Source organism: Salmo salar, chromosome ssa07 (assembly GCF_905237065.1).
Source record: "Salmo salar chromosome ssa07, Ssal_v3.1, whole genome shotgun sequence".
Classification (NCBI taxonomy): domain Eukaryota; kingdom Metazoa; phylum Chordata; class Actinopteri; order Salmoniformes; family Salmonidae; genus Salmo; species Salmo salar.
In genome coordinates, this window is record NC_059448.1 from 24377590 (window position 1) to 24401659 (window position 24070).

General features: G+C 45.0%; 1 protein-coding gene across 2 annotated transcripts in view; it reads left to right on the forward strand.

The window, feature by feature from the left end:
* Positions 1-244: 244 nt before the first annotated feature.
* The window catches only part of LOC106608858 (sushi, von Willebrand factor type A, EGF and pentraxin domain-containing protein 1-like), a 132132-nt gene continuing 108306 nt past the window's right edge, over positions 245-24070 (forward strand). The window contains exon 1 of one of the 2 annotated variants that reach the window (XM_014207038.2): positions 245-1511. In XM_014207038.2, coding sequence (XP_014062513.2) covers positions 969-1511 — 543 coding nt within the window. In that variant the 5' untranslated portion in view covers positions 245-968. The remainder of the gene's footprint in view (positions 1512-24070) is intronic. The other variant, XM_014207037.2, reaches the window with a different exon arrangement.

The following is a 24070-nucleotide window of genomic DNA, read 5'->3' on the forward strand; positions in this document are numbered from 1 at the left end:
AGAGTGTGAGTGGATACCTCCTGCCAGACATATGGACCTGATCACAGCCGCCTGGTGCTGATGTTTTCTTTGGGAATGTTGACATGCTGACAGGCAAGACGCTCCACTGACATAAAAATCCTAGTTAGAGAGCGAGAGAGAGAGAGAGAAAGAGAGAGGAGAGAGGAGAGAGAAAATTAGAGACTGAGAGAGAAGAGAGAGAGACAGAGAGAGAGAGAGGAGAGAGTGACATAGAGAGAGGGGAGAGAGAAAGAAAGAGAGAGAGAAAGAGGGAGAGAGAGAGAGGGAGAGTGAGAGTGAGAGCAGAGAAGAAGAGAGGAGGAGGAGAAAATAAAACATTTACTTCACGGCTGTGACTGCCCCTTTTCCCTCTGCCTCTCTCTCCTTCTCTCTCCGTGTCTTTCTCCCTCTTGCGCTGAACTTTTTTCATTATTTTTTAAAATGATTTTGGGAGAGGGGGGGAGAGAGCCATTTGAAACCTGATTGGGTGCTGGAGCACCACACACACACACAGGAGCCTGAGGGCAAGAAACTGAGAGAGAGAGACAGAGAGAGAGAGAGAAGGGATCAGCTGTAGCCTTCTCCTAGCGGGACAGACAGACACTTCACTGTAACTGCTCAGCCACACGCCCTCTTCAGTCAGCTCCCTCCCTCGCTAATAGAAAGACCAGATCAGGACTACAACAGAGAAGAGGAGAGACAGACAGACAGACAGGGCCACAGGACAACTATTTCATCATCATCACTGGTGCTATTCTCTTTTTGGAAGTGCTTTTGGAGAAATTCTTGTGGAAAAAGTCTGCTTTGCCTGGCGTCCATGTTGCAGTGTGGCTGGAGACAAATGGGAACGTAGGAAAACACCACCATCATCAAATACTTGTCATCGTCACTATTGGACATCCTGTTTCAAAGTGTTTTATAAGAACACTTTTCTCTGCTGACACCTGGAGCTGACAGGACAGGACAGTATGTCTACTGTAAGGAACCCAGTGTCTATGTGGACCTCTATCTTGCTTCTGTGGAGCTTCCTGGTTAGTAGGACTTCATCCTGGCCGGCTTCGGAGCAACAGCTCCACCATCTCAGCTCCCTCCGCTACGGCTCCGGACCCCCAGCCTCTCTGGCCCTCAACCTCACCCTCTCTGAGAGCGCAGAGTCCAAGGTGGAGCGCCTGGGCCAAGCCTTCAAGAAGAACGTGCGCACGCTCCGGGAGAAGAGCGCACGTCTGGACCTGGTGTTCCTGGTGGATGAGTCTTCCAGCGTGGGGGCCAACAACTTCCTGAGCGAGCTGCGCTTCGTACGGAAGCTCCTCTCGGACTTCCCCGTGGCCCCGGAGGACACGAGAGTCGCCCTGGTTACGTTCTCATCCAAGACTCACGTGGTGACCCGGGTGGATCACGTCAAGGCGCCGAAATCACACCAGCACAAGTGTTCTCTGTTTAACCAGGAGATCCCTGCTATCACCTACAGAGGAGGAGGGACCTATACCAAAGGAGCCTTCCAACGGGCTGCGGTGAGTGACGATGCGTGTCAGTGTGTGTAACCTGGATTCTTTGTGATTGTGTGTGTGTGTGTGTGTGTGTGTGTGTGTGTGTGTGTGTCTGTGTGTCTATACCAGATTAGATTTTTTGCATGTATGTGGGTTGTGGGTGTGTATACATCTCAGATTGAACATCACTGATTGAAGTGGATTTAACAGGTGACATCAAGAAGGGATCATAGCTTTCACCTGGATTCACCTGGTTATGGATTCCCTATGTTACGGAAAGAGCAGGTGTTTGTAATGTTTTGTTCATTCAGTGTATATTATAGTGAGCTATGTCAAGAATCCAGTATATGCAGCGCATTCGGAAAGTATTCAGATCCCTGGACTTTTTCCACATTTTGTTACGTTACAGCCTTATTCTAAAATTGATTAAATCGTTTTTTCCCTCATCAATCTACACACAATACCCCATGATGAGAAAGCAGAAACAGGTTTTTAGATTTTTTGCAAATTAATAAAAAAAAAATGGAAATATCACATTTACATAAGTATTCAGACCCTTTACTCAGTACTTTTTGAAGCACCTTTAGCAGCGATTACAGCCTCGAGTCTTCTTGGGTATGACACTACAAGCTTAGCATACCTGTATTTGGGTAGTTTCTCCCATTCTTCTCCGCAGATCCTCTCCAGCTCTGTCAGGTTGGATGGGGAGCGTAGCTGCACAGCTATTTTTAGGTCTCTCCAGAGACGTTCGATCGGGTTCAAGTCCCGGCTCTGGCTGGGCCACTCAAGGACATTCAGAGAGTCGATCCTGACTAGTGTCCCTGCCTCTGAAAAACATCCCCACAGCATGATGCTACCACCACCATGCTTCACCGTAGGGATGGTGCCAGGTTTCCTCCAGACATGACACATGGCATTCAGGCCAAGGAGTTCAATCTTGGTTTCATCAGACCAGCGAACCTTCTTTCTCATGGTCAGAGTCCTTTAGGTGACTTTTGGCAAACTAAAAGAGGGCTGTCATGTGCCTTTTACTGAGGAGTGGCTTCCGTCTGGCCATTCTACCATAAATGCCTGATTGGTGGAGTGCTGCAGAGATGGTTGTCCTTCTGTAAGGTTCTCCCATCTCCACAGAGGAACACTGGAGCTCTGTTAGAGTGACCATCGGGTTCTTGGTCACCTCCCTGGCCAAGACCCTTCTCTCCCAATTGCTCAGTTTGGCCAGGCGGCCAGCTCCAGGAATAGTCTTGGTGGTACCAAACTTCTTCCATTGCATAATAATGGAGGCCACTTTGTTCTTGGGGACCTTAAATGCTGCATAAATGTTTTTTTTCCTGTCTCGGAGCTCTACAGACAATTCCTTTGACCTCATGGCTTGGTTTTTGCTTTGACATGCACTGTCAACTGTGGGACCTTATATAGACAGGTGTGTGCCTTTCCAAATAATGTCCAATCAATTTAATTTATCACAGGTGGACTCCAATCAAGTTGTAGAAACATCTCAAGAATGATCAGTGGTAACAGGATGCACCTGAGCTCAATTTCGAGTCTCATTGCAAAGGTCTGAATACTTATGTAAATAAGGTAATGCATTAGCAAAAAAAAGAAATGTTTTCGCTTTGTCATTATAGTATTGTGTGTAGATTGATGAGGAACATGTTTTTATGTAATCCATTTTAGAATAACCCTGTAACGTAACAAATTGAGGAAAAAGTGAAGGGGTCTGAATACTTTCCGAATGCACTGTACATATAAAGTGGGTAAAATACTATGTAGTGTACAAACAAATGTACAATCTTCATTTGAGTCAGTTTGCTACAGCAGGAAAATATTCCTGCAGCAACAGGAATAATTATGTGGATTATAATTAATGGACATTTTTTTTGTAGGGGTTGCTACATTTTTAGTATTGGTAAATCTAGTCAGAAATGTTAAAATGGAAAATATAAACTTTAGAAGCCTTTTTAAACCTCGAATACATTACATTTTTGCATTTCCTGCCGTGCAGAAAAATGATCAGCATCAAAAGATCCTACATCTATTGTGTAGCTGCCTCCAAGGTGCAGGGGGGTGGCTCGAGTGGCTGGGGTCCTTGATGATCTTCTTGGACATCCTGTGACACCAGGTGCTGTAGATGTCTTGGAGGGCAGGCAGTGTGCTCCCGATATTGCATTGGGCTGATCGCACCGCCCTCTAGAGAGCTCTGCGGTTGATACAGCCCGACAGGATGCTCTCAACGGTGCACCTGCAGTTTGTGAGGGTCTTAGGGGCCCAAGCCGAATTTCTTCAGCCTCTTTAGCTGTTGCACTTTCTTCACTACGCTATCTGTGTGAAGGGACCATTTCAGGTCATCAGTGAACTTGAAGCTTTTGACCCTCTCAACTGCTTCTCTGTGGATGGGGGCGTGCTCTCTCTGCTATCTCCTGGAGTCCACGGTCAGCTCCTTCGTTTTGTTGAAGTTGATGGAGAGGATATTTTCATGGCACCGTTCCGCCAAGGCACTCGCCTCCTCCCTGTAGGCTGTCTCGTCGTTGTTGGTAATCAGGCCTACCCCTGTTGTGTTGTCTGCAAACCTGATGATTGAGTTGGAGACGTGCATGGCCACGCAGTCATGGGTGAAGAGAGAGTACAGGAATGGGCTGAGCACACACCCTGTGGGGCCCCTGTGTTGAGGATCAAAGTGGCGGAGGTGTTGTTCCCTACCTTCACCAGTTGGTGTCGACCAGTCCAGAAGTCCAGGACCCAGTTGCACAGGCAGTGGTTCAGACCCAGGGCCCTGAGCTTAGTGATGATCTTTGAGGGCACTATGGTGTTGAAGGCTGAGCTGTAGTCAATGAACAGCATTCTTACATAGCTATTCCTCTTGTCCAGGTGGGATAGGGAAATGTGTCATCTGTGGATCTTTTGGGGCGGTATGCAAACTGTAGTGGGTCTAGGATGTCAGGTAAGATGGAAGTGATATGGTCTTTAACTAGCCTCTCAAAGTACTTCATTATTACAGAAGTGAGTGCTACGGGACGATAGTCATTTAGATCAGTTACCTTCACTTTCTTGGGCACAGGAACGATGGTGGACATCTTAACACGCTCAAATGTCTTACTTACGTCGGCCACGGAGATCGGGAACATACAGTCCTCATGAGCAGTGGGGGCCCACATCGGCGGCTCTGTGTTGTTTTCCTTGAAGCGGGCGAAGATGGTGTTTAACTTGTCCAGAAGCGAAGCCTCGTGGTTGACATTCCCTTTATAATCCGTACTTGTTTGGAGTCCCTGCCACGTGTCTCATGTCTGAGCCATTGAATTGCGACTCCACTTTGTCTCTATACTGACGTTTTGTCACTTTGATTGCCTTACGGAGGTCATAGTTGGTCTGTTTGTAGATGTCCATGGTCCCAGTCACCTTGCCGTGGTTAAATGCAGTGGTTTGCACATTTGGAATTGGGAGACAGAGTGTCTCAGAGTGGGTATTATTCTTGTCAATTATAACACTGCAAATTAGTAGGATGGTGTAGCTGTTGCTCCAAATCCGGCCAGGATGAAGTCCCACTAACTCGGAAGCTCCACAGAAGCAAGATATAGGTCCACATAGACACTGGGTTCCTTACAGTTGTTGGGGTAGGTTCCTTGTTCCTTGTCAATCATTGGCTTATTGGTGAAATCAGCAATCATGCAATATATTCTTTAAGTAAATCAATCATCGATCAAACCTTTATTAATGCAATTGCAGACAGAAGTTGACAACGGAAACACAGCACGCATGTTTCAGAGTAAGTTCTGCAAAATAAAAAAGGTCAAAGTTGCTTTAATATGCTTGCAGTCAACCCCTAGTGATGTAACTACCTACGTCAACACCTTCTACTCATGAGACCAAGCCCATGCATATACAGTTATACAAACTTGCAGCAGAAAACAATAGTTCAGTGTTTTCTAATGGCTCAGCAGTAATTTTCCATTCCGTGTGGCTTATAGTGGTGTGTCTGACTTCTCTCTTGTCTATTTGATCCCCTGCAGGGGTCTGTGTCTATGTAGCTCTTTTAGCCTTGAGGCGCTTTCTCACAGACACCCTGTTTTGACTGCAGTAGCTCACTCATCTCTCAGACCATTTCTTATAAGAGGCAGAGACTAGAAAAGAACTGTGGAACAGTATTAAACCTTATAATGCATATATTGCTAATCTGTTGTCCAGGATCCTATAAATGTAGTGGGGGAGGGTCTTATAGCCCTTCCCCTTCTATTAATACAACATAAGCATAATCAATTATTATAATACATCAATCATTTGGTGCAGCCCTTATCATGACCCCAAGGTGACCCCCATCACAGTAGACATACTGTCCTGTCCTGTCAGCTCCAGGTGTCAGCAGAGGAAAGAGTTCTTATAAAATACATTACAGTAAGTGAGTGTGTGTATGCGCGTGTGCATGTATGCGCCCATTCGAGTACCAATGTAAATACCTTTTCCAAACTGAAGCCCTGGCCCTCATGACCAAAAGGTTTTGAACCGTGCCACTGTCTGTGTAACGGTGCATTTACATGTACATTGTAGTCATTTAGCAGACACTCTTATCCAGAGTGACTTACAGTAGTGTTCATACTTTTGCATACGAGGGTGAGATGAAAAGATTGGTCAAGCAGGCAGGCAGCAGATGTGCGGTGCGTTTTTTTTCTCCATAGGTGGTATACATGCCATAGGTTTTGAACTATCAATGACTAATAGCCGTAACAAGGCATGTAAAGGTGAGATAGAGATCTCAGCAGATGTCTACAGATGTCTACAGGACCAGATTGCACCTTACTAATTCACATTGACGTTTACAGTCTGTCTGAGTATGACTAACCCTTGTCTGAGAGAGGAGGACTGTGTCCCAAATGGCAACCTATTCCCTACATAGTGCACTACTTTTGACCAGAGCCCTATGGGGAATAGGGAGCAATATATAGAGCATAGGGAGCCATTTAGGATGCACTTGAGATGTTGGAAAACAGACCTTCTATGATATATCATCTTTTATCTCTGCTGCTCTTTTATACTGCTACCTCAGCAAGTCCTACTGTCATTGCCAAGACAGCACACACAGATTTGGGACTAGGGTAAATTTAGCTGATCCCTCTTGTTGGAAAAAGTACAGTTGAATAATGTTTTCCATTATTTCTTTCAATTTTTAACACCTTATAGCATTGTTAAATATGCCCTCGCTAACAGTAATCTGCAAGGGCATCAGGTTGTCACGCTATACAGTTAGCCTAGCAAAGCGTTTGGTAAGGCCTGGATGGTGTGTGTGTGTGTGTGTGTGTGTGTGTGTGTGTGTGTGTGTGTGTGTGTGTGTGTGTGTGTGTGTGTGTGTGTGTGTGTGTGTGTGTGTGTGTGTGTGTGTGTGTGTGTGTGTGTGTGTAATTGATAATAGATGTAATAACAAAGCCATATTTCATTCCATTGGCCGGTCTGGCTGTTTCTAAGTACTGCAGAAAGCAGGGATCCATTACTGAGAGAGAGAGAAGGCTTTTCCTGGTCCAGTGTAGAGAACGACAGGGCTGTTCTTCAGGATATTTCTCTACATTTTAAGATGACTGTCCAGAGGGATGAGATAGAGGGATGAAAGTGAGGGATGAGAGATGGATTTTTTCTGGTAGATTTTTCTGTCGAGGCCGACAGGGCTCTTCATTTTACATTTACATTTTATCAGGCTCTCTCAAATGTGCAGAGGGCTGAGAGAGTGATGAGTCGGATAGATATAGAGGGAGTGTGGATGTGCGTATGGAGATGAGTGATTATTATTGCACACTGACAGTAGATGTAAGGACCGTGGGGTTTGTTAAGGACATCATCTCATCTCAATTATGGTGGTTCAAGATTCACTATATTTTCAAGTCAGTTTAGTTTATAATAAGTTTAGCTGTTTTCCATTCCGTGTGTTTGTTGTGTGTGTGTGTGTGTGTGTGTGTGTGTGTGTGTCAGTGGCGGTCAGTGCCGTTTAAGATGAGGGAGTCTCTACTTTTATCTAATGTAAAAAAAACTCTACACACAGCCTACATCGTTGTCACCATAATACTAATTTTCCCAGTCAGAGCTCAGTTGTCTTGAATGCACTGAAGTCGGAAGTTGGAGATTTCCGAGTTCCCAGTACTAAATTCTGAGTTGTTTTTAACACGGCAATAATCCCAACCTATACTAGCAATACAAACTAACTGTCAAAGCTAGCCAACATGCATGAATCTGCAGGTAGCTAAAGCTAACCAACTAGGTTCAATGTTAGCTAGCTAGAGATACAAATAATATTACTACACAGATCATACAAGTAACGTTAGCTAGCGAGCCAGCCAGCTAAAGTTAGCTAGCAAGCTAACAGTACACTTTAACTTGCAATGAAAACAACTGTGGCAGATGGCAGGGAGAGGTGAGGGGAGATATCTTGCAGCCCGCTGGCTCCACCCCCAAGCCTTATATGGACTTCCTGCCCCAACGAGGCAAGGCTGTCGTTCGTTAAGCCAGGGAATGCTTGGGGATAAAGGAGGAAGCAGCCTGCACAAAGGGGCAAAGTAGGAGAGAGCCAAGTGTGTTATGAAGAGTGGGAGAAGAGAGAGCAATATCTGTGAGATTACCCGTTGTGACCTGGACTGTCGGACTACCGCTCTTGTGTACTGGACCGGATTGGCTGAGGACCTGAGTGTGAGGACTACCCCTGGAAAACAGAACGGACAACGAGAACGGCTTGTGGACAGTGAGGTGATTGGTGAATTCCCCCCTCTTCCCCAGTGTACCAAAATCCCTAATAAACTCCCCATTTGCATTCTATTTGTGCTACTGGTGCATGTTTTGTTATTGAACTTGGTGATGTGGAAACCCCACACCCTTGAGCCTGCTACACAACTTTCTGACAAAATTAGAAACTTATAATATCTGAATGTAGCTAGATAGATTCCCTCTCTGTCATTGGTGCCATGGCTGCCCTTAGCTTGAAGATGTAATCCAGTGACAGGTGTTATACAACAGCCTTCTGTGTTCTCTTTTCAAAGCCCTCTTCATATTTGCAATCAAACGCCAGAATTTCTCCATCTCCTTAGCTATCGTACTCTGCTTCCACCAGGCATTCCACTGATTTCAAAACTCAGTCAACTTCTTCCGTGACAAAAACACTGTTGATCGCTGTTTCAGAAGATTCTATAATGCCTGGTTCAATGAATGTTTTTACTTAAATCAGGGATTTCCTCATTGTCTGATTCATTTTCAGAGTCAGAGAGAGTCACCATGGAACGATCATCCTCCAGAAAGTGGAGAGCAGTAGCAACACTTTTGCAGTTCTTAATGATATTTTCAAAAAAGCTGCGGTAGGAAGGATTACCTACACATACAGAACAGCTCATGTTATAGACAGAAGCATGCTACATGGCAGAACAATCTGAACTAATCTCTCAAGCAAGTTTATTAAGGCACATGAAAGAAGGCCTTTCTGCCAAAAAATGTATTATGATAAAAAATACATGTTTACGTTCAAATACCTCTCCTGTGAAGTAGTAATGTACGACATACGCCTTGTTTCCTTAAATGAGTCACATATTAACTTCATAGTCTACTAGAACTAACACGTTAGTAAACCTGCCACAATCATGCGGTACAGTGTACAGTCAGCAGTTTCCACCGGAGTGCCCCGGTGACAATATAATAAAACCAAAAGCTTACCTTGACTTGGATGAGTTCCAGTGTTGGATAAACATAGCCAGCTAGCTAACCTACCCTCATCCACGTCACATCCTATTGAATGCGGAATGAGGCAGAGCTCAGTTTGTTGTTTTGAAAGTCTACTGAAAAATGTCTTAGTAGCAAGCTACCTTTTGAGTTTGGATCCTGCGATGCGGTTGGCATCAGTTCCTGGGACTGCGACGATCTGTCCAGTGATCCTGCTGACCAAGGCTGGGTCTGAGGAGCTGTTTGGCGTAGCGACTAGCCTAGCTGCTAGCTAGCTGTCTATCAAGCTAGCAGGGTTTTCGTGAGGAACGCAGCCTGCAATGCGGTTAGCCATTGTGGCTGGGACCGCGGATTGCCCAGGGCTTGTGGCTGTCTAGATCCCTGCTGTTTGTTGTTTTCAATCTTCCCTGTGACCTGCCCTGTCTGGAACTGCGAGGAGTAACAGCGTAACCTATGTTGCTATCATGACAAACACCAAAGCCACTGAGAGAAACGTTGAGGACAGTGGTGTCTCTCTATCACAGGCGAAGGATATTTTAAACAAACAAAAAATGTTTGACATGCAGTTGTTAGAACAACAACAAAAATAACTTCAAGTGTTTCATCCAAATACTGGTAGAGTCAACTAATAAAAGAATGGACAACCTGACCAGAGATGTCCAGGACCTGAAGAACAGTTTGCAGTTCTCCCAGGGTCAGCTCAATGAGTTTAAACAGGAGAACGGCAAGATGACAGCAATCTGTAAGTCATTGAGAGAGGACATCAGTTCTATATGTGAATCCATGATAACAATGACAGATAAATCAGATTATCTCGAAGTGTAATCAAGGCGGAACAACATGGCTATGAACGGAATTGCAGAATCTCCACATGAAACCTGGACGGTGTCTGAGGACAAAGTGAGGGAAATGTTCTCGGAGAAACTGAAGATGGACCATAGGAAGATTGAGGTGGGGCACGTCCACAGAACTGGAAAACCCACCACCGGAACAGGTGACAGGCCAAGGCCAATTAGTGGTCAAGTTCCTGAGGTTCAAGGACAAGGTAGCTGTTCTGGAAAGAGCCCAAACTTGAGAGAAATGTACATCTTCCTCAACGAGGACTGTCCGGAAGCTGTGTGCCAGAAGAGGAAAGAACCTGCAGCCATGAAAGCTACAAGAGCATGTGGGGACATTGCTTACATCTGCTACATCTGATATGACAGGCTCATTGTCCACCCTCCCTCCTAAAAGACTGGAAGGGATGGGGGATCCAAGCCTATGGGTTTGTAGTTTCAACCCCGCTGCACACACACACTTACACACACCAACTGATTAATGGTCTGGTGAATGTAGATTTTTTTTTCTTGCATTGTTTACTCTTTTCCATATTATGTCTATCTCTGATAAGCTACCCAGGAAAGGGCTGAACATAGCCCATATTAGCATCTGTAGCCTTAGAAATAAGGTTAATGAAATCAATAACTTGCTAACATCAGATACCATTCATACAGTATATTAGCTATTTCTGAGATTCACTTAGATAATTAATTTGATGATACAGCAGTAGCAATACAAGGATATAACATCTATAGAAGAGACAGAAATGCTTATGGGGGAGGTGTTGCTGTATACGTTCAGAGCCATATCCCTGTAGAGCTTAGAGAAGTTCTTATGTCGTGATATTGAAGTGTTGTGGTTGCAGGTTCACTTGGCACATCTAAAGCCTTTTCTTTTGGGGTGTTGCTATAGGCCTCCAAGTACTAACAGTCAGTATCTAAATAATATGTGTGAAATGCTTGATAGTGTTTGTGACGTAAACAGAGGTCTACTTTTTTGGGGACCTGAATATTAACTGGTTTTCATCAAGCTGTCTGCTCAAGAGGAAGCTTCTCACTTTAACCAGTGCCTGTAATCTGGTTCAGGTTAATAACCAGCCTACCAGGGTGTTTACAAACACTACAGGAACAAGATCATCCAAATGTATTGATCACATTTTTACTAATACTGTAGAACTTTCTTCTAAAGCTGTATCCGTACCCATTGGATGCAGTGATTACAATATAGTCGCTATATCCAGGAAGCCAAAGTTCTCAAAGCTGGGCCTAAAATAGTGTATAAGAGATCATACAAAATATTTTGCTGTGACTCTTATGTGGATGATGTTAAAAATATTTGTTGGTCTGATGTGATTAATAAGGAGCATCCAGATGCTGCACTTGATGAATTTATGAAATTGTTTGTCACGCCCTAACTATAGTAAGATGTTATTTTCTATGGTAGAGTAGGTCAGGGCGTGACAGGGGGTGTTTTGTGTTTTTCTATGTTTTGTATATCTATGTTTAGGTTCTAGTTTTTCTATTTCTATGTTTTTTTGGGGGGATGATCTCCAATTAGAGGCAGCTGGTACTCGATGTCTCTAATTGGAGATCATACTTAAGTAGGGTTTTTTTCCACCTGTGTTTGTGGGTAGTTGTCTTCTGTTTAGTCTATGTACCTGACAGAACTGTGCGCTTTCGGTTTTTGTCTTTGTTATTTTTCCTTTAGTGTTTTGAGTTTAAATAAATATTCATCATGAACAATCAACACGCTGCGCTTTGGTCCCCTCTCTACGACAGCTGTTACAGAACTACCCACCACCAAAGGACCAAGCAGCGTGATCAGGAATGGACCTGGGAAGACATTCTGGACGGGAAAGGACCCGGGAGTCAGGCTGGGGAGTATTGCTGCCCGAGGGAGGAGATTGAGGCTGCAAAAGCAGAGCGGCGTTATTATGAGGCGCTATACCAACCCCGAGGCAAGTGCGAGAGACAGCCCCCAATTTTTTTTTGGGGGGGGGCACACGGGGAGATTGGCAGACTCAGTTTGGAGACCTGGGCCAACTTCCCGTGCTTACCGTGGGGGGCGAGTGATCGAGCAAGCACCGTGTTATGCGGGGATGCGCACTGTGTGCTGTGGGGATGCGCAGCTACAGCCCGGTGCGCTCAGTGCAAGCTTCCCACAGTTGCCGTGCTAGAGTTAGCATTCATCCAGGAAGGATTGTGCCTGCTCAGCATTCCTGGTCTCCGGTGCGTCTCTTCGGCCCAGGTTATCCTGCGCCAGCTCTACGCATGGTACCCCCAGTTCGCCAGCACAAACCTGTGCGACCTGTTACAACGCCCCGCGCTTGCCGGGCTACGGGGGTTATCCAGCCAGGACGGGTTGTGCCAGCCATAAGCTCCAGACCTCCAGTGCACCTCCACGGCCCAGTATACCCTGTGCCTGCGCACCCGGCCTCCAGCGACGTTCCCTAGTCCAGAACTCTCAGCGACGTTCCCTAGTCCAGAACTCTCAGCGACGTTCCCTAGTCTGGTGAGACCTATTCCAGCTCCACGAAAGAAGCCTCCAGTGATGATCTATGGTCCGAAGCCTCCAGTGATGATCCATGGCACGAAGCCTCCAGTGATGATCCACGGCCCGGAGCCTGTCGGGATGATCCATGGCACGAAGCCTCCAGAGATAATCCATGGCCCGGAGCCTGTAGGGATAATCCATGGCAAGAAGCCTGTAGGGATGATCCATGGCCCGGAGCCTGTAGAGATGATCCATGGCACGAAGCCTCCAGTGATAATGGTACAAAGCCTCCAGTAATGATCCATGGCGTGGAACCTGTAGTGATGATGCATGGCACGGAGCCTCCAGCGACGCTCCCCAGTCCGGAGCCTCCAGCGACGCTCCCCAGTCCGGAGCCTCCAGCGACGCTCCCCAGTCCGGAGTCTTCAGCGGCGGCCTGCAGCCCGGAGTCTTCCATGGTCCGGTGGTACTAAAGCAGAGGGATCAGTGGGTGGAGCGGGGGTTACGCCCAGAGCCGCCTCCTCTGCTGGAGGATCCGCTGGAGGATAAGGTTATGTGGACTGCACTAGAGCCACCATAGACAGGAGTTACCCACCCTACCCACCCTACCCTCCCTTTTTTGTTTTTTAGTGGCATTCGGAGTCTGCAGCTTTGGGGGGGGATAATGTAACGTCCTGACCATAGTAAGATGTTAGGGGGTGTTTTGCGGTTTTCTATGTTTTGTATATCTATGTTTAGGTTCTAGTTTTTCTATTTCTATGTTGTTGTTTTTTTGGGATGATCTCCAGTTAGAGGCAGCTGGTCCTCATTGTCTCTAATTGGAGATCATACTTAAGTATGGGTATTTTCCACCTGTGTTTGTGGGTAGTTGTCTTCTGTTTAGTCTATGTATCTGAGAGAACTGTGTGCTTTCGGTTTTTCTCTTTGTTATTTTTCCTTTAGTGTTTTGAGTTATAATAAACATTCATCATGAGCAATCAACACGCTGCGCTTTGGTCCCCTCTCTACGACAGCCGTTACATTGTTCTTCAATGATAAACACGCACCTGTTAAGAAACTGACTGTTAGAGCTGCTAAGGCTCCATGGATTGATGAGGAATTGAAAAACTGTATGGTTGAAAGAGATGGGGCAAAAGGAGTGGATAATAAGTTTGGCTGCACATCTGACTGGCTGACTTACTGCAAATTGAGAAATGATGTGAATAAAGTCAACAAAAAGAAGAAACTCTATTATGAAGCCAAGATCAATGATATAAAGAATGATGGAAAAAAAACTTTGGAGTACTTTAAATGAAATTATGGGCAGAAAGACAAATTTAACTCCGTCTTTCATCAAATCAGATGGCTTATTCATCACAAAACCATTTGATATTGCCAATTATTTTAATGATAACTTCATTGGCAAAGTAGGCAAACTTAGGCAGGAAATGCCAACAACGAACAGTGAGCCATTGTACTCATGCATAAAAAAACAAATAATGAAAGAAAAGCATTGCAAGTTAGAATTTTGTTAAGAAGTTAGTGTTGGAGAGGTGGAAAATGTTTTGTTATTGATCAATAATGACAAACCTCCTATCATTGACAACTTAGAAGGAAAGCTACTGAGGATGGTAGCTGACTCTATAGCCACTGCTATCTGTCATATCTTTAATCTGATCCTAGAAGAAAGTCTTTGTCCTCAGGCCTGGAGGGAAGCCAAGAGTGGTAAAGCGGCCTTTACTGGTTCTAACAGCAGACTTATCAGCTTGCTGCCAGCTCTTAGAAAATGGTTTGAAAAAATGGTGTTTGACCAAATACAATGTTATTTCTCTGTAAACAAATTAACAACAGACTTATAGAGAAGGGCACTCAACATGTACTGCACTGACACAAATGTTTGATGATTGGTTGAAAAAAAATGATAATAAGAAGATTGTGGGAGCTGTACTGCATTGTGGGAGCTGCCTTTGGCATTATTGATCATAACCTGTTATTGAGAAAACGTATGTGTTATATGTGTTTCATATGTGGTTCAACCTTCGTATGTGTTTCAACCTCTACCATATTGTGGATTCAGAGCTATCTACTGTATCTAATTGAAGTGAGAGGGTTTTCTTTAATGGAAGCTTCTCTATTGTCAAACATGAAAAGTGCGTTGTATGGCAGGGCTCCTCTCTAGGCCCTCTAATATTTTCTATTTTTACCAATGACCTGCCACTGGAATTAAACAAAGCATAATCATGTGTGTCTATGTATGGTGATGATTCAACTATTTACGCATCAGCAGCCACAGCCAATGAAGTCACCGAAACCCTTACCAAAGAGTTGCAGTCTGTTTTGGAATGGGTGGCCAGAAACAAACTGGTCCTGAACATCTATTAAACTAAGAGTATTGTATTTGGTACAAATCATTCCCTAAATTCTAGACCTGAATCTGGTAATGAATGGTGTGGCTGTTGAACAAGTTGAGGAGACTCAATTACTTGGTGTTACCTTAGCTTGTAAACTGTCATGGTCAAAACATATAGATTCAATGGTTGCGAAGATGGGGAGAGGTCTGTCCGTAATAAAGAGATGCTCTGCTTTTACGACACTGCACTCCAAAAAGCAAGTTCTGCAGGCTCTAGTTTTGTCTTATCTTGATTATTGTCCAGTCGTGTGGTCGAGTGCTGCAAGGAAAGACCTGGTTAAGCTGTAGCTGGCCCAGAACAGAGCAGCACGTCTTGCTCTTCATTGTTCTCAGAGGGCTAGTACAAATACTATGTATGCCAGTCTCTCTTGGCTAAGAGTTGAGGAGAGACTGACTGCATCACCTCTTATTTTTATAAGAAACATTAATGTGTTGAAAATTCCAAATTGTTTGCATAGTCAACTTACACACAGCTCTGACATGCACACTTACCTCACCAGACATGTCACTGGGGGTCTTTTCACAATCCCCAAATTCAGAATAAAAATCTAGAAAACCATTATTGCATGGAACTCCCATCTCATATTGCTCAAATGAACAGTAAACTTGGTTTCAAAAAACAGATAAAGCAACACCTCACAGCACAACGCCTCTCCCCTATTTGACCTAGACAGCTTGTGTGTATGTATTGATATGTAGGCTACGTGTGCCATTTTTTAAAACCTTTATTTAACTAGACAGTTAAGAACAAATTGTTATTTACAATGACGGCCTACACCGGCCAAACCCGGGACAACGTTGGGCCAATTGTGCGCCGCCCTATGGGACTCCCAATCACGGCCGGTCGTGACACAGCCTGGATTTTTAAATTGATGTAGTTCTGTCCTTGAGCTGTTCTTCTCTAGTAATGTTCTATATTATGTCATGTTTCATGTTTTGTGTGGACCCCAGGAAGAGTAACTGCTGCTTTCACAACAGCTAATGGGGATCCTAACAAAATACCTATACTAAATACCTAACATAGCATCCCTCTCTGCTCGAGCCGGGTGTTTTGAATAGGCTAAACTAGCTAGCTGCATTCGCTATCTAAATGAAAGTGAAAGAAAATACAATGAAATATATCTCTTTCTTTCCCTCTCTCTCTCTCTCTCTTGCGTCTCCTTTATTTTTGAAGAAACACATTTTTCTTTCTCTCTCTTTGAGTCAACTACTCACAACATGTTATGCACTTTCAGCACTAGACTCATTCTCTGATCCTTTGAGTGGGTGGATAACATGCCAGTTGTCACAGGCGTCGTAGTGAACAGACCAAGGCGCAGCGTGTTGAGTGCTCATCTTTTATTTTGAATGAACGCACTTCACAATGAAAAAACAAACGACAGCCAAACAGTTCTGTCAGGTATACTCACACACTAAACAGAAAGCAACCACCCACAAAACCCAAAGGAAAACAGGCTGCCTAAGTATGGCTTCCAATCAGAGACAACGAAAGACACCTGCCTCTGATTGGAAACCATACTCGGCCAAACATGGAAAACGAAGCATAGAAAATGAAAACAAGAACAAAATCCCCTAGAACCAAAACACCCAAAACAACCACCTGCCACGCCCTGACCATACTACTATGGCAAATGACCCCTTTTACTGGTCAGGACGTGACACCAGTTCATGCTGCAAGAGTTCTGATAGGTTGGAGGACGTCCTCTGGAAGTTGTCATAATTACTGTGTAAGTCTATGGAAGGGGGTGAGAACCACAAGCTCATATGTTTTGCATTGAAGTCAATGTACCCAGAGGAGGGCGGAAACTAGCTGTCCTCCCTACACCATGGTGCTACTCTACAATGCTGTTGAAGCTTCTGTAGAACTTCATTGCAAAACACTGTGTTTTAATCAATTATTTGGTGACGTGAATATATTTATGGTCATTTTATTTTAAAAGCATAGCTTTTTAATGTTTCACTATAAAAAACATTTTTAAATCACTGAGGAGGTGGTCCTCCCCTTCCTCTTCTGAGGAGCCTCCACTGGTGTGCGTGTGTGTGTAGCATGTAGGAATGTGTCGATCAGTCAGTTTATAAGTCATTTTCATAACACACAGAGAGAACAGAAAGTAGGTTCCACAAAGGCAGCTACAATAACAGTAGACTCTGGCTCTAAAATGACCATGCTTTCCTTTCCTCTCCTTAGTTTTTCTGTCTTTGACTTCATCATCCAATGGATTTGCCTCAGGGTTGCCATGTATTGGAACCCGGTTTGCCATGTTGGCAGATGATATCTGTCCTCCTGCTATTACTCTGTCACGGCCAAAACACTGCGCCAAACAGACAGGGGCTGGCAACCTACTGTTAGTCTGCTCTAATGCTGTGCATAATAAGAGGAGTAGATTTCAAAAAAGATATAATAAAAATTGCAGAGAGAAGAAAAAGAGAGGAGATGGAGAGAGAGAGAAGGAGAGAGAGATAGAGAAGAGAGCGAGAGAGAGAGAGAATTTTGTGGATAGTCCCTCCACTTTTCTTCTCCTAATGTTTTTACCTGACTGTTTTCTTCTTGCTTTGCATGAGCTACTCACATCTGCAGGAGAAAATCAGGTCAAAAAACCAATTCTGACTAATTTAGCCACTGTCTTAAAACCTCTTAAGGATCCGTCCCTTTTGTTTCTATTTTCGCCTAAAATGACATACCCAAATCTTTCTGCCTGTAACTCAGGCCCTGAAGTAAGGATATGCATGTTCTTGGTACCATTTGAAAGGAAACACTTTGAAGTTTGTGGAAATGTGAAAGGAATGTAGGAGAATATAACACAATAGATCTGGTAAAAGATAATACAAAGAAAAAAACAACCGTTCTTTTGTATTTTTTGTACAGTCATCTTTGAAATGCAAGAGAAAGGCCATAATGTATTATTCCAGCCCAGCTGCAATTTAGATTTTGGCCACTAGATGGCAGCGGTGTATGTGCAATGTTTTAGACTGATCCAATGAACCATTGCATTTCTGTTGAAAATGTTGTATCAAGACTGCCATTGGGACCCTTCAGGCCCCAAGTGTCCCTCCAAAACATATATATGTGAAGGTGTTAATGTGTGTGTCTGTGTGTGTGTCCAGCGACTGAAGACTATGTGTGTTAGAGAACCTTTGAAGTATCTCAGCACCTCTCCAGTCCTTAATTTAGTCTTTGCGAAAGTCTCTGTCTCTCTCTCTCTCTCGGTTATATGCAAAATCCCCAGAAGAACCCATCATTTATCAAATGTTTTTAAAACCAATATCACATATTTTTACTGAACGTGGTTCATAAACTCTGCTAGAGGGCTCGACAGCACTGGGTAGTCAACTCTCTGGAATGTTAATCTCCCATTGGGAGAATGAAGGGGGGGACATTGACAGAAAGAGGTCACTATTACATTTTAGCATCTGTTTTCATACTTTCAACCCTGGCGTTGCAAGTGCCATGCTCTACGAAATGAGCCCCAACTGAGCCACACGGTTATATTAGGAGAGTTGCCCCTATGCTACCCATATACACACACATTAAGAAAGGCTAAAGACAAGCGTCCACATATAATGTGCTCCTGTCTCCTCTACAAGTCACGGCTAGCGTTGGGAGAATGGCATACACCTGCCGTTCGTCCGTTAATTTGAATCCTTTTGCCGTCGTCATTTGCTCACTCTTGCAGATTCATTCAAAGACAGTTTTCCCATAAGCTCGCCATGAGTTTCAGTTCAGTCTGGTCCAGCCTTTTGCTCGCCTGGCACGCACAGGAGCCGACCCTGTTCGTCAATTTAGCTGAGAAGCCATTCACTCTTCCCTTTCTGTATATTCAGTCCAGCTGTCTTCTTCCCCTTCTTTGCATGATATACAGTAGCAACCCTCTCCTATTGGATCAGATGGGTGTTGTACCGTGTGGAGGCCAGGTGATTCGCTGTAGCCCTTAAAGGACCGGCTCATCTAAAAAAAAAAAATCTGCCTGTTTTACACACATATGGTTTCCTCAACATTTATGTCCTAGCTCAGGGCGTCGCTGGAAACTTCTCTGGCTGTCGAAACTGAGATTGACAGGATAGACTCAACAGTAGTGTGTGTGTGTATGTGTGTGTGTGTGTGTGTGTGTGTGTGTGTGTGTGTGTGTGTGTGTGTGTGTGTGTGTGTGTGTGTGTGTGTGTGTGTGTGTGTGTGTGTGTGTGTGTGTGTGTGTGTGTGTCTGTGAGTTAGTGTCTGTCCAGGACAGAAGATCAGCGAGGGCATCCATTAGTCTCTGCCACGTAGTCTGATGGTATGAGTAGGCCCTGGAGTTTTTCCTGACCGCATACCCTGTGAGTGACCACGGAAAGACGATAATAAATGGACAGTTTCATGCCTCTTCTCCGACCACATTTCACCAATCAGGTGACAGAGAACGAGCGAGGTATAGAGAGAGAGAGAGAGAGAGAGAGAGAGAGAGAAAGGTACAGACAGAGAGAGAGAGGTACAGACAGACAGACAGACAGACAGACAGACAGACAGACAGACAGACAGACAGACAGACAGACAGACAGACAGACAGACAGACAGACAGACAGACAGACAGACAGACAGACAGACAGACAGAGAGAGAGAGGTACAGACAGACAGAGAGAGAGAGAGAGGTACAGACAGACAGAGAGAGAGAGAGAGAGAGAGAGAGAGAGAGAGAGAGAGAGAGAGAGAGAGAGAGAGAGAGGTACAGACACAGAGAGAGAGAGGTACAGACAGAGAGACAGAGAGAGAGGTACAGACACACAGAGAGAGGTACAGACACAGAGAGAGAGAGGTACAGACAGAGAGACAGAGAGAGAGGTACAGACACAGAGAGAGAGAGGTACAGACAGAGAGAGAGAGAGAGAGGTACAGACAGAGAGAGAGAGAGAGAGAGAGAGAGAGAGAGGTACAGACAGAGAGAGAGAGAGAGAGAGAGAGAGAGAGAGGTACAGACAGAGAGAGAGGTACAGACAGAGAGAGAGAGAGATACAGACAGAGAGAGAGAGAGGTACAGACAGAGAGAGAGAGAGAGAGAGAGAGAGAGAGGTACAGACAGAGAGAGAGAGAGAGAGAGAGAGAGAGAGGTACAGACACAGAGAGAGAGAGGTACAGACAGAGAGACAGAGAGAGAGGTACAGACAGAGAGACAGAGAGAGAGGTACAGACAGAGAGACAGAAAGAGAGGTACAGACAGAGAGACAGAGAGAGAGGTACAGACAGAGAGAGAGAGAGAGGTACAGACAGACAGAGAGAGAGAGGTACAGACAGACAGAGAGAGAGAGAGAGAGAGAGAGAGGTACAGACAGAGAGAGAGAGGTACAGACAGACAGAGAGAGAGGTACAGACAGACAGAGCGAGAGGTACAGACAGACAGAGAGAGAGGTACAGACAGACAGAGAAAGGTATAGACAGACAGAAAGAGAGGTACAGACAGACAGAGAGAGAGAGAGAGAGAGAGAGGTACAGACAGACAGAGAGAGAGAGAGAGAGAGAGAGGTACAGACAGAGAGAGAGAGAGAGAGAGAGAGAGAGAGAGAGAGGTACAGACAGAGAGAGAGAGGTACAGACAGACAGAGAGAGAGGTACAGACAGACAGAGAGAGAGGTACAGACAGACAGAGAGAGAGGTACAGACAGACAGAGAGAGGTATAGACAGACAGAAAGAGAGGTACAGACAGAGAGGTACAGACAGACAGAGAGAGAGAGAGAGAGAGATAGCAGAAACCAGGGCCTCAGGTCTGTGAGCTTATACGTGGCTGCAAGATACTGATGAAAGACATGTCAGATATGGCTGAGATATGACTGACACACACTCTGCAGGGTCAACTGAGTTCAATGGACACTGGTCCACATGGAAGCTAGTGCTGTGGATCCCCATGGTGCAGAAGTCATGGAATGTTCTAAAGATCCCCATGGAATGTACAATGTTGTTTCAAAGGTCTTCCATTCTGTGTGTGTGTGTGTGTGTGTGTGTGTGTGTGTGTGTGTGTGTGTGTGTGTGTGTGTGTGTGTGTGTGTGTGTGTGTGTGTGTGTGTGCAAACTCAATCAACCTGTTGTGAAAATGTACTAAGATCCCTCATGATATGTCACCATGCGGAATTAATGGGTTAAAAATCGACATTCATCCAATTACGTCAAATCCCGAAGTGAAACTACGATGTCAAGTTGCATATTGGGCCTAAGTAATATAGGGAAATAACACATTCCTGTCTCTTGACTGCACTCCTCTCCGTCTCTGAATATATCTGAATCCAGGCTCCTAGCAGGCGCTCAGCCGGTTCGCTAAGACTTCTGAGAGACGTACTGTACCTGTGTACCGAGCACTGGCCGACTGTATCTATTACTGTATCTATTACTGTATTTATTACTGTATTTATTACTGTATCTATTTACCAATGCAGCTACAATCTCCCCAGTCAGTCTGACTCTAACCACAGCCTTCATCACTTCTCCTCAGGTCCCAAAACCTCCTTTAGGGTTGCGTCCCAAATGGCACCCTATTCCTTATATGGTGCTGTGGCTCCCCACGGTGTAGGACCCTATATATACGGAATAGGGTGCCATTTCTGACGCACGCTTACTCTCCCTTTCCTAGTTGCTGGGCAGAAAACTCAGCCCGACAAAATATTCCAGCTCAGCCATAATGTGGAAAAGCAGGGTTTTCATTTGAGCCTGTTGGACTAGAGAAGAGAGAGGCTGATTTGGGTTTCACGTGTGTGTGTGTGTGTGTGTGTGTGTGTGTGTGTGTGTGTGTGTGTGTGTGTGTGTGTGTGTGTGTGTGTGTGTGTGTGTGTGTGTGTGTGTGTGTGTGTGTGTGTGTGTGTGTGTGTGGTGCGTTTGTATGTGTAACAGCCCCGCTGGAACTGTCACTGTGATCTGTCCGGGTGCAGTACATTGTGCAGAGCTGAGTGTTACACTGTGTTGACATACTCTTGGCTAGGACAGAAATGTGTGTGTGTGTGTGTGATTGCTGAGACTGGCAAATGTTGATGGCTTTCCTTGGGTGAGGACAGTGGCGGTTGGAAAGGAGTAGCATGAAGTTGTCCCTAGTCACAGTGTGTACATACCCTGGTTGCCTGGCTGTAGTCTGGTGTGGCCGTACTGACAGCTCCTAGTGGTGTAAAGACCGTATTCTACATGAGAGGGATGCCATCTATCTGACTCATAGTACCCTCAGACAGATGGGTCAGAGTCTGAGTACCAGCCCTCATGCATGACACTGTTGCTCTGCCTGTCTGTCTCTGTTCTCTGTTCTCTGTTCTTTGTCTCCTCTGCACGTTGTTCTCTGTTCTCTGTGTCTGTGTCTGTTCTCTGTCTCCTCTGTTCTCTGTTATCTGTTCTCTGTGTCTGTGTCTGTGTCTGTTCTCTGTTCTCTGTTCTTTGTCTCTGTTCTCTGTTCTCTGTCTCCTCTGTTCTCTGTTATCTGTCTCCTCTGTTCTCTGTTCTCTGTCTCCTCTGTTCTCTGTTCTCTGTCTCCTCTGTTCTCTGTTCTCTGTCTCCTCTGTTCTCTGTTCTCTGTCTCCTCTGTTCTCTGTTCTCTGTCTCCTCTGTTCTCTGTTCTCTGTCTCCTCTGTTCTCTGTTCTCTGTCTCCTCTGTTCTCTGTTCTCTGTCTCCTCTGTTCTCTGTTATCTGTCTCCTCTGTTCTCTGTTCTCTGTCTCCTCTGTTCTCTGTTCTCTGTCTCCTCTGTTCTCTGTTATCTGTCTCCTCTGTTCTCTGTTATCTGTCTCCTCTGTTCTCTGTTCTCTGTTTCTGTTCTCTATCTCCATTCTCCGTTCTCTGTTCTCTGCATGTCTATCTCTGCTCTCTGTTCTCTGTTCTCTGTTCTCTGTTCTCTCTCTCTCTCTCTCTCTCTCTCTATATATATATATATATATATATCTCTTAGTGTCTGTCTATCTTTCTGTCGCTCTGTCTCTGTCTCTCTCTTCTCCTCTCTCTCTCTCTCTGTCTATCTCTTTTCCTCTCTCTGTATGTCTGTCTGTCTCCGACTGTCTTTTTGTTCCCCTTAATTTCAATATTTCCAGAACTGCTCTTTGTGTGTGTCTATGTGTACAGTAAATGTTATGTGTGTCCCACTTGGCACATGGGTATCTCCATACTGTTGTGGTTTAGTAGCAAGCCCTTCTGTCAATACAGATTTAGTCTCTGCTTCCATCTCAAATGGTACACTATTCCCTACTTAGTGCACTAATTTTGACCAGAGCCCTATGGGGAATAGGGAGCACTATATAGGGAATAGGGTGTCATTTGGTTCTCAGCCTCTCTCAGGGTCCTGTGGAAACAGTCTCTGTCTTTGTGTATTGTTGCCTGGAGATGGAAAACCGGGCCCTGAACCAACCAGACTCTACATTACTGGACCACAGGCTCCAATCTCCCAGCCCATTGGTTGGTAGCAGCAACTAATCGTGGTTCTGTGGTCAATGAACGCTGTGGTTCAATACTTATAATTTTCCATCTTTGGCATGATTGTGCCTGTGAATGACAGGCTTTTAGTGTGTGTGTGTGTGTGTGTGTGTGTGTGTGTGTGTGTGTGTGTGTGTGTGTGTGTGTGTGTGTGTGTGTGTGTGTGTGTGTGTGTGTGTGTGTGTGTGTGTGTGTGTGTGTGTGTGTGTGTGTGTGTGTGTGTGTGTGTGTGTGTGTGTGTAAGCGTGTGTAAGCGTGTGTGTGTGTGTGTAAGCGTGTGTGTGTGTGTAAGCGTGTGTGCGTGCGTGCATACATGCATGTGTGTTTTAGAGACTTTGTGCTTCAATTCATCGTGTGTTTTTACACATTCGTGTTCGTTGCGCTTCTCCTATCTTGTGCTTTTGGCCTCTAGTTTTCAGATTTTTTTTCTGTTTCTTGTTCTCCACACTTTAGTGCGTCAGCGCTCGCTGCCTAATTGTCTCATATTAGTTAGAGAGACTTTGCCAAACACATCACCACTCCTGTCCTGCTCAACTGAACATACCCTCGGCCATGGGGAAATCACTGCATACCACAGTTTCAAAACTGGCCCAAAAGGAATCATTCAATTGGCACTTTAATCCCGATGAAGCAATTACGGACCCTCAAGCCTGTTTCTCAAAACACACACTGACACACACACACACACACACACACACACACATACAATTAGGCTTTCGAATGAGCTAAGGATATGAAAATGGAAAGCAATCTAGCTACGGCGAACCTATGAAACGCAAACGGCAGCCAAGCCTGAGGAAA